The sequence below is a fragment of the Phaseolus vulgaris genome, chromosome 9 (genome assembly GCF_051622355.1).
Source record: "Phaseolus vulgaris cultivar YP4 chromosome 9, ASM5162235v1, whole genome shotgun sequence".
In the NCBI taxonomy this organism is placed as follows: domain Eukaryota; kingdom Viridiplantae; phylum Streptophyta; class Magnoliopsida; order Fabales; family Fabaceae; genus Phaseolus; species Phaseolus vulgaris.
In genome coordinates this window covers 19,315,361-19,332,221 of record NC_143506.1, presented here as the reverse complement: position 1 = coordinate 19,332,221, position 16,861 = coordinate 19,315,361, and the positions used below count along the sequence as shown (strand labels likewise).

At 29.1% G+C, this 16,861-nt stretch overlaps 1 protein-coding gene across 2 annotated transcripts; it reads right to left on the bottom strand.

Annotated features, from left to right (window-relative positions):
• Window positions 1–5,368: 5,368 nt before the first annotated feature.
• Window positions 5,369–10,948, bottom strand: LOC137821892 (amino acid permease 8). 2 transcript variants are annotated; one of them, XM_068626686.2, is made up of 8 exons: window positions 10,546–10,682; window positions 8,597–8,708; window positions 8,222–8,455; window positions 8,005–8,098; window positions 7,658–7,875; window positions 7,122–7,261; window positions 6,777–7,004; window positions 5,369–6,052 (listed from the first exon to the last, which is right to left on the bottom strand). In XM_068626686.2, the coding sequence occupies exons 1-8, from the start codon at window positions 10,570–10,572 to the stop codon at window positions 5,630–5,632; spliced, it is 1,476 nt and encodes a 491-aa protein (XP_068482787.1). In that variant the 5' UTR covers window positions 10,573–10,682; the 3' UTR covers window positions 5,369–5,629. The 2 variants fall into 2 exon arrangements, with proteins under 2 accessions (XP_068482787.1, XP_068482788.1); XM_068626687.2 differs by lacking the exon at window positions 8,597–8,708 and having other exon boundaries at window positions 10,546–10,948.
• Between the last annotated feature and the right edge of the window lie 5,913 nt (window positions 10,949–16,861).

Sequence of the window (16,861 nt, the reverse complement as noted above, 5' to 3'; positions counted from 1 at the left end):
CTCATGTCCTTTCTCGTCTCTTTCATATATGTGTGTAATTTACTTTAGATTATGTATTGCGTGACTTGTCCACATTATTTTAGTATCTTATTTTAATATAGTATATTATTTTTAGTATCTTCAATTATTTCATTTTTATACAAATACCTTGAAATAAATAGGAAGAATAATCACATATGCTTCCTTTCATTTGCTTCCTTTCATTGTCTCCAATAATATTTGAACACGTACCAACAAAGCCATAAATTTCATTTTTTTTTTAATAATGTGTTCTTACAAGGTTTAATGGAGATTGAATGAGAGTATTCAGCGTATTCATATAACTCTTTATATCTTTCAACCAAAAAATTAAAGTGAAGAATGATGACAACAACAAATTCTCCAACATCCAACAATAGAACAATTTATAATAATGTCTAAGCTCTTTATTTAAAGCAGAAAATTATGATGTTTAGACTATAAAAATAGAAACTTTGTTTATCTTTAGATCTTTAGAGTTAATACAAACAAAGTATGGTGATAACTGGATATGCTACAGTTGCACAACATGAGTAAAAAGAAATTTTTTTGCATATATTAAAGTTCTTAAAATGATTCAAAGAGGAGTCTCACTAGTCATATAAGGATCATGAAAAAAAAATAATCAAGAAAGCATGAGATACTCTTTAAGAAGAGTTTCAAGGAGATTCAAGATGCAAAACAAGGAGAACACTATTAAAAAATTATTAAATAAAAATCAAATTTAGACACTAAAAATAATTAGTTGTTATATTGACTAAATTAGATATTATTTTAGAGATTAAAAAATTATTGGTTTCTATTAGTTTTTATTATTGATAAATAATTTTTAAATTGGTATCTAATTAGCCACCAAAGTTTTAAGTACCAATTATTTAAATTCTAAATTTGGTAGCTAAAACCTTTTAGCAAACACCTTGATAGCTAATTAATTAGATACCAATTTAGAAAGTATTTATTAATAACAGAAACTAATTTAGAAACCAATAATGTGTAGTCTTTAAAATAGTATCTAATTTTGTCAATATAACAACTAATTATTTTTTTCTCTAAAATTGATTTCTATTTAATGATTTTCTTGTAATTAAACGCAAAATATGGTGAATGTAACTTATTCTTTGTTGGTTAAAGGACCATTCAAGAACATAAAAATGTGATTTTTGAATAGTGGTTGCAATTATCGAATGCTCAGATATAAAGATGCCGAAAAGATAGATTAGACAATGGAGAGTATGTTGAAGTAGAAGGAAAGAGATAATATTGGAGCCATAACAAGGAGTTATAACAAAGTAAGGAGCCAAGGTGATTAATGATGTTCTTTATGTGTAAAAATTAAATAAAAAATTATAGAGCATTAGGAATGCAAAATTTTCCATTTAAAAGAAAAAACTGTTGTGGTAAAAAATGACAGGTAACAAAAGTTTTTCACTTTCTTTTAATTATAAGAGAAAATTCAACTTGATGGCAAGATAAAAAGATGACTCTTTTTTATACACAAGAGATTAGGACAGACGACATTCCAAAATAAAGAAAAAGTAAAGAAAGACCAAGAATGTTGGATTTGGTGTACATATATATGTTCTATTAAAAATTCTATCTCGTGGTCAAAATAGGTACTTATTTTATTTATTGATGAGAGGAGGAATAACCAAAATGTGATGGAGATTACAAAATGCACGTTGTTTAAGAAATGAATGTTTAAAGAGATTGGTTAGAGGTTGTTAATGTGACAATTTACTTGTTGAATAGATATCTAACAAAATCAGTACATGACATCATTTAAAGTATATTGTGAAATAAAACTTTCGCTGAACCATCTTACATTTTTTTTGGATGTGTTTACTATATTTATGTCCCAAAATCGTGGAGAATAAAACTTGAAGAATCAAGTGAGTGATGCATATTTATTAATTATAGTTTTTTTATTAAAGGACTATAAACTTTACAAAGACAAAGAAGGTGATAATAAGTTGAGATGCAATATTTGGTGAGAATTTTTCTTAGACTGATAAGAAGAAAAGGTAGAGTAGAAAATAATTTCAATAACTGTTTTGCAACCGAGTGTAACAAGTGAGAGTGATCAATGTGAAAAAAGTAAATACTTCCAAATCAAAATTTTCATCTTTATGAAATCCTTCAAGTTCAAATTTCTAATATTCATGATGGACTCTTCAAACAATGAGAAGTTTGAGTGATATTTATGTGAGGTGTAATTATTGTGTTAGGCCATAAAGAAGAAGCTTGGAGGAAGACTTGAAATAATTAAAAAAATAACAATAATGTTGAATAATGTTCTTTTACATGTGTTTATTAGAGATTGAAACATTAAAATATTAATGTTATTAATGTGATTATTTATATTTATCATTGTTATAGAATTAAAAAGTTATTTTTAGTATGTAAAATAGTTTGAATGCACTACTTAATGTATGTGAAACCAATAAGTTACTCTTGTTTTAAGTTTTAATATTGCACCTTTGCAATGATACAATTGCATTTGTGTTGAGTTGAAAGTTTATCCTGAATGTTGTTTGAAGCTTATTTTCAAAATTCAAAATAAATAAAATCTTCAATTCTAATGTTAATCAAAATCAATTTTTCAAAAGAGTCATCTAAACATTAGACACTACAAAATATAATAGTAATATGCATGTTATTACAAACAATTTCAGCCATGGATAAAATCTGAAAAATACGTGGAGTAGGACAGACAATTTATTCGCTGATTAATGACTAAATAACATACAATATTTTTGAAAACATTTAAGTGACCCATACCATACTCTTAAACATAACTAGCTTATAAAACTGTTGACTTGACTTCGTTTTCCTCCTTTCTATCGGGTAGTTTGCTAGAGTTTCATATTGCTCCTGATTGTCACAACACTATTCCTTCAAGTCTCGGTCGCTCTATCACAGGTAAATGCCGAATGGGGTACATTTAGAAGACATTTCAACACTCAAGTCAGCAAAGGGTACTCAGTTGTCAGAGTATATTCGATAACGATGTACCTTGTTCTTGGAATGTGCGCTATTTATATTATTTTAATGGGCTTATCTTATTGGGTCGGATTAGTGGAGTGAATCATGCTTATGAGCGTATTACCTAGTTCTTAATGGTGGTTTGACTTTGTTGACCTTGATCTGAGCGATAATGGATCAGATGTGTTGGGTGGCCCGCATGAACATTTTTTTTTTCATCAGCAAAGAATGAAATTAAATTAAGAGGGATACAAAAGGGGTATTCCAACCCTTTTACATAAGTCAATCCACATTAAGAATCTTCAAGAATAAAGAGATGAACAAACACTCCAGAAGCAATAGATAGATAATGATTGCTGCATAAGCTAAACATCCTATTCCAGCTAGCACCGTACTTGTATTGGACTGCTATAAGCACTGCAAACTGCAACTACAGAACCATCAAAAAACGCTAGAATATTGGTTATCTCCACCACCTCAATGTCATTCCTTCTACCCAGCTTGCAGTAGCACGATTGTAGCACTTGTCACGTAATTAATCACTTCAATGCAACATCTTCCATTCGCTCATTTTTGGTCTTTGACTTCCCCCTGTTTGTTCTTTTTTAAGCTCACTTTTATCAGAAACCAACTTCCTACTTGCCAGGGTCCATTTCACAGTTAGATTGGTTGGAGTATACAACTTCGACTTATATCCCCCAAAGTGTCTGAATCCCCACCGCAACCTCTACTACTACCTTACACATGTGAGACATGCTGTTTTCCGCATAAAGAACTCTGCACCAGCATACACCCTGCCTCTATTGGTCTGTTATAAAACACACCATAACAGAATCCTCCATCATGTTCTTAACATTCCTTTTGACTCCCTTGCAAAACCAGACAACTACTTCTTATAGTGGCTCTTCCGCTCCTACCATTTGTTCCACGTTAAGACATTGGCTTCACCCTAAACGATCAAAGGTCCAACATCTACACTGAGAGTTAACAAAATTTCTAAGCAGCTGTTTGGTTCCTCTAGCTGTTTACTTCCTTCTATTACAATGCAGGCCACGAGTCTAGGGTGCGACAACAGCTTCCACATTCCATGGTTTCTACTAGATACAAAATGCATCAGTAGGCAGTTCTGTCTAGACAAAATCCATGCATTAGGTTCTCCTGTGATGTATACACCTATTACCATATTAGCCGAATCAACAATACAAGTACCTATATCCTTTCCATCTTGCACTAGCTGCAGATCATGATAAATCCACCAACACCGCATGACCATGCTGTGCTTGATCTATCCGATTATAGAGACCGAGTTATGGTATTGACCGTACCAGTAAAACAATGTTTATTTGAAAATTATTAGAGTTTAGTCAAATTTTTTCTTGATTTAAGATTTATTTACAATTACAAGTGGAATCTTACGTTTTGATTGCTTAAGTTCGCCCAAAAAAATCTACCACTCAAAGTCCTTAAAGACATTGATTATCTAATTTATTGTTTTTTTAATAAAAAAAGCACTTTAAAAGAAGCTTCCTTTAGAAAAACCATTTCATGAGACGTTTCACTAACTATTCTATAATTCTTTTAATAGTAGTGGTGTAGCAAAAAAGTATATTGACAAATTCTTTATAGGTCCATGAAAAAGTATATTTTATAACAAAAACAATAAAATTAACACTTGTTACATTTAAAAAATTATTTAAATACACTGATAGTATAAAATATTTTAAATTATCGTATAACTATTATATGTAATAAGTTTCTTAATTTTAAAATGAGATTGTCTAATTAAAATGAAAATGTGATTAGTTTTTTCATAAGTGGTTGTGCATTTCATACTTGCAACCAACCATTAAAAAATAAATAAGAAAATTGTATGGATCATTACTATGAGATTATTTAACCTCATTTTTACTTCACTTTAAATTTTATACTACATTATTTTTTTCTCTAAAAATTGGTTTCTAATTTAGTTACTATGTAACTAATTATTTTGGTCTCTAAAAATTGGTTTCTAATTAGTTTATATTATTGTTAAATAATTTTTACATTGGTCTAATTAGCAATCAAAATTTTAACTACCAATTATTTAGATTCTAAATTTGGTAGAAAAACTTTGGTTGCTAATTAGATACCAATTTAGAAACTATTTAACAATAATATAAACTAATTTAGAAAAAAAAAATTATTTAATTACTAAAATAGTGTCTAATTTAGCCATAATTACCTTCTATTTCATGATTTGTATTGTATATATAATAAAATGATTTCAGACATCGTGATCATACTTAGATAATTGTTAAGTTCATGACAATTAGACTTCATCACTTATCATCTCAATATAAAGAATTAAGAAATGCAGATAAAATATGAATTATTTAGAAGAGATAATTATTTAAATAAATATAAAATGAGGTTAACTTAATGTAACCTAGAGTTTTTACTGTTTGGAATAATAATGCTGCTCACATACTGTAAGTTGAAAATAAAGCAGCTTACAAATAATTTCATTTTATTCAGATAAATTTCACTGCCTGGTTGTAATTAAATTGCCACACTTCTTTTTTCTAACCTATCTATTGGTATCTTCACACATCTCAAATGTAAGTCATTTGAATGTGCAACCAAAAATGCCCTATTGTTTATACATAAAAAGTTTGTATTTTGTGATGTTCTTGCTAATTCCACGAATGGATGCAGTTGCAGCAGCAGCTGTAACTAGGAAGCTCACGAAGCTCAATAATTGAAGCATACACCACTTCAATGATAGTCGTTTTATCTGTTTCTGTGCAATGTGCATTTGTACAGGGAAGAACACAATGAGTGGCCAAAACCCAACTGCTCCAAGCAAGGCAAGAAACTCGTTGAAAAATGGCATGGCCATGGCCAGAACTGTGGCTACTATCACATATGCTGTCCTCCAGATAAGCCTAAAGAAGTTGACGTGACATGATAAGAACCCCATTTTTATTGGGTAGCCCTTGTTTATGAAATCTGAACTTGGCCACGCCATGTTAGCTCCCATCTCAATTACACGAAATAGTGGTTGAGCCATTACCTGTGTCACATAATGTTATATCTCACACGGCTGATTAGAGACTAAACATGCACATGCACTTGCTTGCAGGTATTAATCAGGAGTGTCTAATCATATCATATTATGCAGTTAACAGAGAGAATGTTAAATAGAAAATTAAAGGTTGAAAAACAAGGCAATTTACTTAGCAAAAACAGCGTATGAAATGTTGAAAAACTTGATGATTACTTAATAAAAATGAAAGATGAAGAGTCTAATAAAAAGTGAACAACAAAAAGTTTAATAATCACTATTTGTTAAATTGTTGTAAGTGGCACTAAATAAAGTATATTCTTTTTTTAGGGTTGGGTACTATACTTCAACTATCAGTCATATTTTAGTTTAATGAAATATTATCACAAAAGTGTCCCTTTTACAAAACTAGTTAAATAATAACATGCACTTTTTCAATACTATATATATACTAAGGGGAATCAACAAAACAAAAGAGTATTAATTAAAAGCATACGAAATATCTAGCTATCTCAAACACAATTGATCTATTTTATAAATCTTAGTTATAAAACAAAGCATAGGGAAAAATTGGTAGATATGCAAGCTCTTTTAGGAGAATTCAATAGTTATCATGCACAAATAAAGTAAGAATATGCATAAATAGACACTTCTGTCAAAAAAGGTATTTTCCAATATAAACATTTATATACAGAGAGAGATTGAAGTTTATAAACAAATGAAAGGGTCGAACCTGATATGCTCCCACCATATGGATTACAATAAAAACATTGCCAAGGGCGACCAACCAGTATGGTTCATAAAATCCAAAGCCAGTGAGGATGTTCCCAGGTGTGCCATCTCCGAAAGCAGCATATCCAAGTCCACCGCATAAGAGGAAAAGTATTGTCATTGTTGTGATTCCTGACACATTGGCGCTTTTCATCTGTTTGTTTTCTGGTGAATCTGACCTCAACGTGTCCTAAATAATATGCATGCAAGCAAAGCCATATATAATCATTTAATGGAATCACTTTTTTCTATATAGTATTTTCTTAGTATGACAGCTTAGTTTAATAATGTGTTATTGCTTACTTACCATTATATCATAAATAACTGTAGCAAAATGGGAAGCAAGTGCAATGTTTCCCAAAGCACTGAAAATCTTCCAAATTTTTTCTGATTCAGATTGGTCTGGTCCTATTTTCTTTCCAAATAAATGTGTTGGTTGTCCGTTACCTGTTCACAACCCCGAATGTGTTATACTAAGTTGTTAGGACGCTGTTATATTGAAAAACTATGACTATTCATACTAGTACTAATTTATGGAATAATTCTCTGCTGCCCATTTACATTCATCAATAATAGACCATTGTAATCAAACAATGGACTTTAGAGTGATGGGCCTCTTGGTAGTCCTTTTGGGTCGTGCATTGTAGGTTGAATCGCGTAATTAAAATTACTCAAATGAAAGAATATTATACAGAGAATCTATGTATAAAACACTCTTGTATACAGGGGAAATCTCCAAGAAAGAAATTGGTGTAAACCTCGAATAAGTTAGTGGCATTCTTTGGAAATATATAGTGTAAAAATTGAAATCTTCTGGAAAAATATAGGTGAAGGTTATAATACCTTGGATCACCGTTGCCAGCGAAAGCCCGCTGCCAATGAAAGCATAACCAAAAGAGGTAGCGGCAGCAAGGGTTGAAAGCCACGTTAACTTGTGGAAATCTGGGATTTGAGACAAAAAAACTTGCAGAATCCCAAAACCTATCATATAGGGATTGTTTGAAAACTTGCAATAAGCATCATGGCCTTTTCGGTGAAAGCAAATGGCTTTCTTTATAGCCCTGCATGCCACAACCATAGTTAATTCAGACTCCGTCATCGCATTAGCACATTACTAGTATCATTATCCACAATCAGCAACACAAATAGAAATAATTAGTTGAAGAATGTAATAAAACAAAATAACGTACACCAAGCTTAAAGAACCAGTTATAGAGTAGCCCACTGTAACCCCAGCGAGCTTCCCATACAGGATTGATCCACAAAACACGTGCATTGTTCCACCTAATTCATCAAACGCCAATATGAAACTAATCAAGCATTTAAAATAGGCAAGTAATGAATTTATGTACATGATGATTTAATCTATGCACATCAGTTGCAAAGGAAGTTGGTTATGATACCTACCTAGGTATGAATTAACGGCTTGCATGTAACTGTAGTTTCTTTTGCCAGTGATTGGGTCAGGAAATCTGTAGCAATCAGCTATAATATTGTAAGTGTAAAGGGAAACGCTTGCAAATATGAGCATGGTGATTATGCCGGGTATCCATCCTAATTGGGCCATTGCCCATGCCAAAGCAAGCACTCCTGCTCCTACCACCACCGTTATTATGTGCGTAGTAGCAGTAAACAAGTTCCCTGCACGTGATGAAACAATGAAACAATATCATTGATAACTTGAAGAACGTATTAAAAGTAAAAGAGATTTTTACACTCATTGGAAAAAAAGAAACAATAAATAAGTTAAATCACTTTCGACATTGTTGACTAATTATTTACACTCAAACTTTTTGAGTTCAATGAACGTAACACTTGATGACGAATTTTCCAACTTTTGGTCAAATCGAACACGGGACTCCATTTTTCTTTCACACTTGTCTGGTTCACGTGTCTACAAAAATAAACACTTAATTCCATCTCAAAAAATATTAAATAATCGTTTAACTTTATAAACGTCAAGAACTTCACGATAAAGTCAATTTATATTTTAAAGCGAGGTTAAACTTTATCTTATAACTTAAACTCATTTTCTAATACAATCAAAATATTTTTCTTTCTTTCCCTTTTCTGAATTGAATAGTTAAATAAGTTCAAAGAAGTTGGTAAGCAAATGAAGTTGCATAATAAACACGAGAATAACCGAACCACAACTTCATATACTGTTACATGACTCAGAAGACTGTTCAGCAAGAAAGTTATGACTTAAACTTCTGTCTTACAAAAAAAAACCATTTGCTCTTTTCACTCTAGAATGAATATTCTGAAAAATGGCCAAAAGATTTTCTTGCTTTAGCTGAAAGGGCGTCAGCATCTTTATTTTCACACTCTGTGATGTCTGAACTATAAATTATAAAACTTCGCACGTGGTTGGTAAGAAACTCGAATAGTTGTCTCCTGAACCAGTTAGCCAAGTAAAATTCAATATTAAATAGTTAGTTAGTATGTTTTATTTGTCTTTTCGAGGTGATTTCATTTCTTCTGAATTTGAGCATTTATAGTTGTTTTTAACTTAACTGTAACCAAGCTATGCAGTGCTCTAAAGGGTAAATATACATATATTTGTGTTATATGTCAAAATAAAAAACAGAGGGTTGGTTGAATGGGGATATCGAAAGTATAACTTTTCTTTGAATATTTATGTTAAAGACAGTTAAATAAAAACTGTTCTATTCTATAGAATTTAAAACATTCAATAAACTTAATTAACATTTTTTTACAACAAATTTAGGTTGGTGAGTGCTGCACTAGACAGTGTTTTGAACATCACTTTATGTGCACGAGTTTGTGTTCATGAGGCTGCATGAATGAATTGATGTTTACAATATGCTTATGATTTGTATGTGGAGACCTTTCACCCTAAATCATGATGGATGCTAATTAAAAAGAAATTCTTTGCCTATAAAAACAATTTTTTAATCATGAACTAAATAGTTTTTTTAATTAATCTCAGAGTTATGATGAACGCAGACAGATATGCAAGCAATTTTAATGGCAGAAGATGAATTGTTCTGAGAAGGATACATGAAAATAGGGAAATGAAGAAGCAATAAAGAGATGAGGAATGTGCGGAAGGAATACCGCGATTCCTTGTAAGAAGGAGAAAAGTTAGTTACAAAAATTGGATAGATTCGAATAATCAGAGAGTTAGCAGAGAGATAGGAGAGGGTGATAACTGAAAAAGAAAAAAAATAAATAACAAATAACAAAAAAAAAAGTGTGTGAATTTAGTTTTGATTAGATCCAAATCCAAGAATTCCATTACATATCACTCTCATTTTTTTCTCACTGTTTTGCACTGAACAGTCTATACTTGTTCACCGTGTCAGAGAGTGGCTACTTCAAAAGTGACACTCTCTTACATGACAATAATATTATCTTGAATTTTAAGAATCTCACCCACCCTTGAATGAACACGCGTTAACGGAATATCTCAAAAAACGCGTACTGATCCAAGTATCTCACATACGTCCATGAAAAGTTGTTTTAAATAAATTTATGGCAGAAACCAGTTCTAATTAATATTAAAAACGCGGTATCAGATGGATCCAAAACGTGAATCACACGGTTTTCAATTGGCGTTTTTGTCGTGTTATGCGAACATTTACTGCAGATGGCATCAACATGAAAATGAGTGTAGAGTTTTGTGAACAATGGAATGAATGCGAAATACGAAGACGAAGAAAGCGAAGAAGAAGAAGGAAAAAAAGAGTGAAAGCATATACACTAACCGGTTCTTTTGACTCTGCCATCGTCATCGAGTCGCGAGGGGTCTCTCTCTACATCCATGGATGTGCAGTTCAAAGGTTAAGAGAGTGATAAAAGGTTAAGAGTGAAGCATGAAAATGAGTGAAGAGAGATAAAGATGAAGTTTGAAGAGGCAGTGAGTTTATATAAGCAGTTTGAAAGCAGAAAAGTGTTGAATCTGTTAGCCAAGTGGCTTTGTCTCACTGTCTTAATCCATCACTGCGCTCTTCTTCCTATTTTTATACTCTCTCTTCCTATTTTTAACGCTCCTTTTTTCAACACTACACAGATCACAACTACAAACACTAACAACTCTAAAATCATTTTTTTTTTGTGTAAAAAAAAAAATAACTGTAATATGCAACATGTCTTCCATGCAACACATCCAGTGTTTTATTCTGTTCATACATGTATTTAATGCATCACATTTATCACAACTCACACACGCTATCTTTTTTACTTTTCACTTCGAATCTATTATAAGACTTTCAATATTCTTCTTAAAAGGAACAGGCATTACGTGTAACTAGAGCCTTATAATACGAATAAATCTTTTTAGATCCGATCATTCATATCTAAATTAGATACAATCTTTGAGACAATTATAGATCCAACAAATACGAGGAAGAGATTGCAAATGAGTGCTTCATTTCCATTAATTGTTGATATTGATTGAAAGAATCACATGTTAGAAGTATTTTGTAGGTCAAAAGAATGCACAATCCTACACACTCTAAAAAAAATTGATGTGGATTCAATGAGGTGTATCAACAATATTTATATAGTTCTTATTTAATGTGAATGACATCCCATTTTCAGCTAAAGTTTGTTATGTTTTACTGAAAAGGAAAATTAATTAACCATCATTCTGATATGATTTTGGAAACAAACATTGTTTTAAATAGTCAATTGTCGTATAATAAGCTTTCCATGAGAATAAATCAACGTATGAGAATTAATTCTTTCTCTTTTTAACTAACAATTACAATTACTATATGAGAATAAAACAAAATTAAACCATAAATCCTAAACCCTAAATCATAAATCACAAACTCCAATCCTAAACAAATAATTATTTAGTGTGTTTATTGGGTTGGGTTACCAATGACCCAACTACCTAATCCAACCTAATTTAGATTGATGTTCCATTTATGATTATGTCAAATTTTGATTTAATCAAAATTAACTATAAGTGGTTCAAGCATGGAGACTCATAACTCTAAATTTTTCCATGCTATGATTAGATGGAGAAGAAGGAAAAGTGGAATTAATGGAGTGCTCTGCTAGGATAAGTGGATTGAAGAATCAAACATTATAAAAGATGAAGTTCTAAAGTTTTTTTCTAACAGGATGCCAACTCTCGAAGATTTTGGGGTCAGATTGGATAATATCTCGTTTCAGTAAATGATAAGGGTTATATCTGCAAACCATTTTGCTTTGAACACTTTGAACAAAGAAAGTAATAAGTTATGGAAAGAAGTGTGGGTATCCATCATTTAGTGCATTTGGCAAAATAGGAATGAGGTAGTGTTTAACCAAGCAAAAGTTGATGCAAGCAAATCTTCTCTCTAGCTCAAGTGCAGTCATGAGCTTGGTTAAAAAACAAGGTTTCAATGGTGTATTTCTCTTTCTCAAATTGGGTTCAATGTCCAACTACTTGTATTAACATGGTAGCAAATCATTGATTTTTGTGTAGTTTGAGAGGTCAGTCATCTGTTCAAAATGATTGTCTAAGGAGGGTGACATTCGTTGTAGGGTTCTTAGAGAAGTTGTTTGGTATCTTTTTTGTTAAAGGGTTACAACACCCTTCTGTGTTCCATTTTTATTCCATTTATTGATTGTCGATTAAAAAAAACTATATTAGGTTGAGTTGAGTTTCATTTATAATTGAATTAAATCCAACTTAATCTAATTAACCAATTCACTTTTTGTACAAGTTGGGTAAAATTTATTATAACTCAAAATTCACTCTTATATAATTATATTATGGACAAATATATTGTATTATGTTTTTCTATTTATATTCTTAAATTAGTTTGAATAATTATCTTAAATTTTGATCAAATTGATCTAACTCAATCCAATAACTCCTCAATAATGAGTTGGGTTGAATTGAGTTTAATATTAAAAAAAAATACAAGAAATTAGCACAATTCGACCTAATATTTTTTTAATGGATTAGATAATGAGTTGATCCAAATTTTACTCAAACACAGTATGTGATCACCTAATAATTAATAATTATCTATGTTGTTGGTCTCTTAATTTATGTTCTTTTTCTCTTAAAAAAGTTTCACTATAGTCATACTTTTTTTAAAAGTTTTTTTTGTTTGTATTTTAGTTTCTTTTATTATGTTGAGTTTTTAATCTATTAAAACCCAATTGTTTGAAAATGCTATTTTTTTTTTAGTTTTTTACTACTGTAAAATAATGTTAGAATCTAAATTTAAATTTTCTATTTTATATGGAGTAAAAGTTGTGAAAGTTGAACAAATCATAAAAAAAAAGTCTATAATAGTTTATTATCTTTAAGGTTTTGTCAGAAAGTGGTTTCATGTTTTGACTAAAAAAAATATTTTTTTATGACATTTTCCTTCTAAAAACCTAATAATAACATGATTAATAATGACATGATGTAAGAGTTTAATCAATGAAAGAAGTTATCCATTGATATTATGTTTGTAATATAAAATAATAAACGTAATAAATCATAAAAAAAAATATTAAATGTAACATTATTATAGCCATAGATAATGGTATCTGAATTTGCTGTTCTCCATATTTCAATATTCATCCACAGGTACCCCACGAATTGAAGTCTTAGACTATAATTGGACACAGATTTCAAATAAAAAAATTAAAATTAAAATTATTTGTTTTCTAGATAGTATAAACACTTATATGACACAGATCCTATAATTTTTAAAATATAAAATACGAAAATACGAAGTCACATCTATATTATATTATGAATTATAAAAATTTGATAATAAAAATTTATGTGTATAAATATATTTTATTTTAATTTTAATTTATTTATTTTAGCTCAAAAAAATTATTTTTTATTTTTTAATCATAATAAAAATCTATATAATAAATTTAAATTTTTAAAAAATTAATATATATATTTTTTTAAATTCTATTAAAATTATCATAAATATAATAAATATTTTAACATTACATATTTTAATACGTATTTTACTAGGTTCATGTCCCTGACAATGTTCGAGGATCATAGTTTGTTCTTCATTCAATGGTTCGATTGATGTGATTACGCACCAAATTTGAATCACTGAAGACTGTTCAGCACTTATCATAGTGGGCGCAGAATATTATTTTGTAGAATAACAATAAGCAGATGCGCCTTGGTGCCGAATGGGCCACAATTGAATCTATGGACTGACTCAGTCAATCTTTTATTAAGGTTTTCTTTTGTTCAATTTTGTGTTCAAAAATCTCTAGAGAAAACATCCTTTTAAAAAAAATCATTATTGACATAAAAAATTAGACTTAGATTTTTATTAATTATATTTGTAAAAATAAGTGTATTTGTATTTTTAAATATTTTTTATATAATATTATTATGTTAAAATTTAAAATAATTTTTTAATTATAATATTATTGTGTTAGAAAGAAAAATATAATATTATTTTATAATTTATTAATAATTAAATTTTTTTAATATATGACCATTACATTTTGTGTAAAGAATTGTCTAAATGTTTTATGTTTACATTTTTATCGAATTATAAAATCTCCATTATAGAATAAATAGAAAAGAATAAAATGATAAAGTTTTGGTATTTATAATTAAACAAGAAAAAAAAAGGTTTTTATTGTGGTTTCATATTCTTAAAATTTAAAAAAAATGATAAATATGTTTTTATTCTCCTTTTTTGTTCTTCATAATAAAAATTGTGTTTTCTAATTTTTTTCACATTCAAATTTATATTATAAAAATAAAATTGGAAAGAGAAATATGAAATATGTACACAATCTTTATATATTGTTATAGATAACTTAAAAAAAATCAATTTGAACGGTCACTAACAAAACTAACAAAGCATTCTAGTAGAGAGGAGAAAGGTATATTAAAGTGAAATACCTTTTTTATTAATAAAAAAAGTGAAACACCTTCTCTTACTTTTGTTTATTATCATGTGTTTGACAAAAGTAAATAACCAATTGTTTCTTAACAACAAAAAATAATTGTAGTGGTTAATGATGATGTTGATAGGGTTATTGTTTGGATTCACTTTAGGGTGTGTTTGGATTCACTCTGATATTTTTCCTCAGTGTTAGGAAATGTGTGAGAATTTGAGAGAGTGAAAGTGTGGAGATGTAAGAAGAAAATGGGAAGAAAGTGAGAGTGTTTGAATTGAGATATGTTAGAGTAGATGTCTCAAGAAAGTTTATGAGAGTTTAGGGTTTAAAAAATAAATCACATCATATATAAATAAATAAAAAATACTATTTTTTAATATTAAAAATCCTTGTAGATGAATGAGGGTAAATTCGAAAATAATACATGCTGATATGACTTTCCCTCTATATCTTTTCATTTTGAGGAGAGAGAATATTTACTCTTCATATGTATATCCTCTCCTCCTCTTTCATGCAAAACTCATTCACTGATTATTCAAAAGCTCTTTATATTAAAATATGAAATGAATCAATGTAATGTTTGAGTAATAAATACTTAGAAAAATGTAATAATGTGACATCAAGTTTAAATTCAGGTGGTCATTATGCTAAATGTGATATTGTTTTACATTTATAGTATTTTAATATCGAAATTACTCTTTTATATTTACTCAGCTGGTTCATTTATTTTTATGTTTTCCTTTCAAATCTATACATTTTTCTTAGAATTTTTTTTTTTACTTTCTTCAAGAATAGTTTATCTGCATTTGGAATATCTTTCTATTGTGTTAATTATAAGTGTCTTGTATAAAGCATATTTATTAGAATCAAAAGTGAAAAGTTAAACTTTCGACATTTAACTTAAATCAAAACACAAAATTTTCCACCTACGGATATTTAGTGCTTCAACTTAGGTTTTTACTTGTCCACGTTGAAAAAAAAGTCAACACCATGAATAAGTTTGTATATAATTTAGAAATGGTATAAAAATTATCAGAGAAGCACTAACAAGTGAGGTCTTTGGAGTAATCAATTTTGAAGATAAATTTGAAAGAATTTTATAGTGTAAACGACAAAAATAAATGTTCAATAGCCTTTTAAGTGAGATAATTTGGTTTAACTTAAATTAACGAGACTTTAATTAAGTGGCTTTTTAAATATTGAAAGGCCAGACCTTCTTGTGGTAAATATTGTAAGGCCAAATATTACCTTAAATAGATAGAACATTTATTAATTTTAAAGTTTAAATTTCATTTATTTATTTGATATTTATTTTTTTAATGCTTGAATTAACATTTTGTAAATCTTGACCCAATTTAATAGTTTATTTAGAATCATATCTTTGATTAAATGAACCACAAAGCTAGTTGAAAAAAAAATCCATTAACGGATTTAAATTCAATATTTTAAAACTGGCAACAACTAAACAATTTTAAGATGTGTTAATATTAATAAAATAATTTAATTCACATTATCATTATTATTAATAATACTATTAAATGCCTAAATTGAATAGTACAAAAGGGTTGTTATATTTAGATTTACATTATCATTATTATTACACATTTTCCTATTGGTTTAATTTAGGTTCAGCAAAAAAAATAAAAAATCCAAATGAAACTAATCCACTTAAATATTTCATAATCACTTTTCAATTTGGTCTCTTTCATTCAACTAATTTGTAGTGCTATATCACTATCACTTCCATGTTACTTAGGATGAGTGTTGAGTGGAAGATGTTGAAACATATACTCTTGTTGGACCACAGATTCTTTCAGTGTAGGTGCTTTGATATCTATCGACTATAAGAAGAACATCTCAATATTTTCAATCATTTTCACTTTTCTAGATTTCTTATTCAAACAGATGCACCAATCTATTCATAGCTACATTAGCTTCTGATTTTCTAAACAGATGCTTTGTTATGTTATGTTATATATATATAATATCAATTTTCTATTTCATATAGAAGCTGCAATTGCTACTATCATAGCATTATTTAACCCCATTTTTAGCTAAGGTAAAAATCAATAAATTTTTTTGAGATAAGGCATCCTCAGCTTAAAGCATTCTTAATCATATTATGATGCAACTTTAGAAATAGTATAAATGTTCTAAGTTGATTAACTTGTTTTTTATGATATATGTTAGATTTAC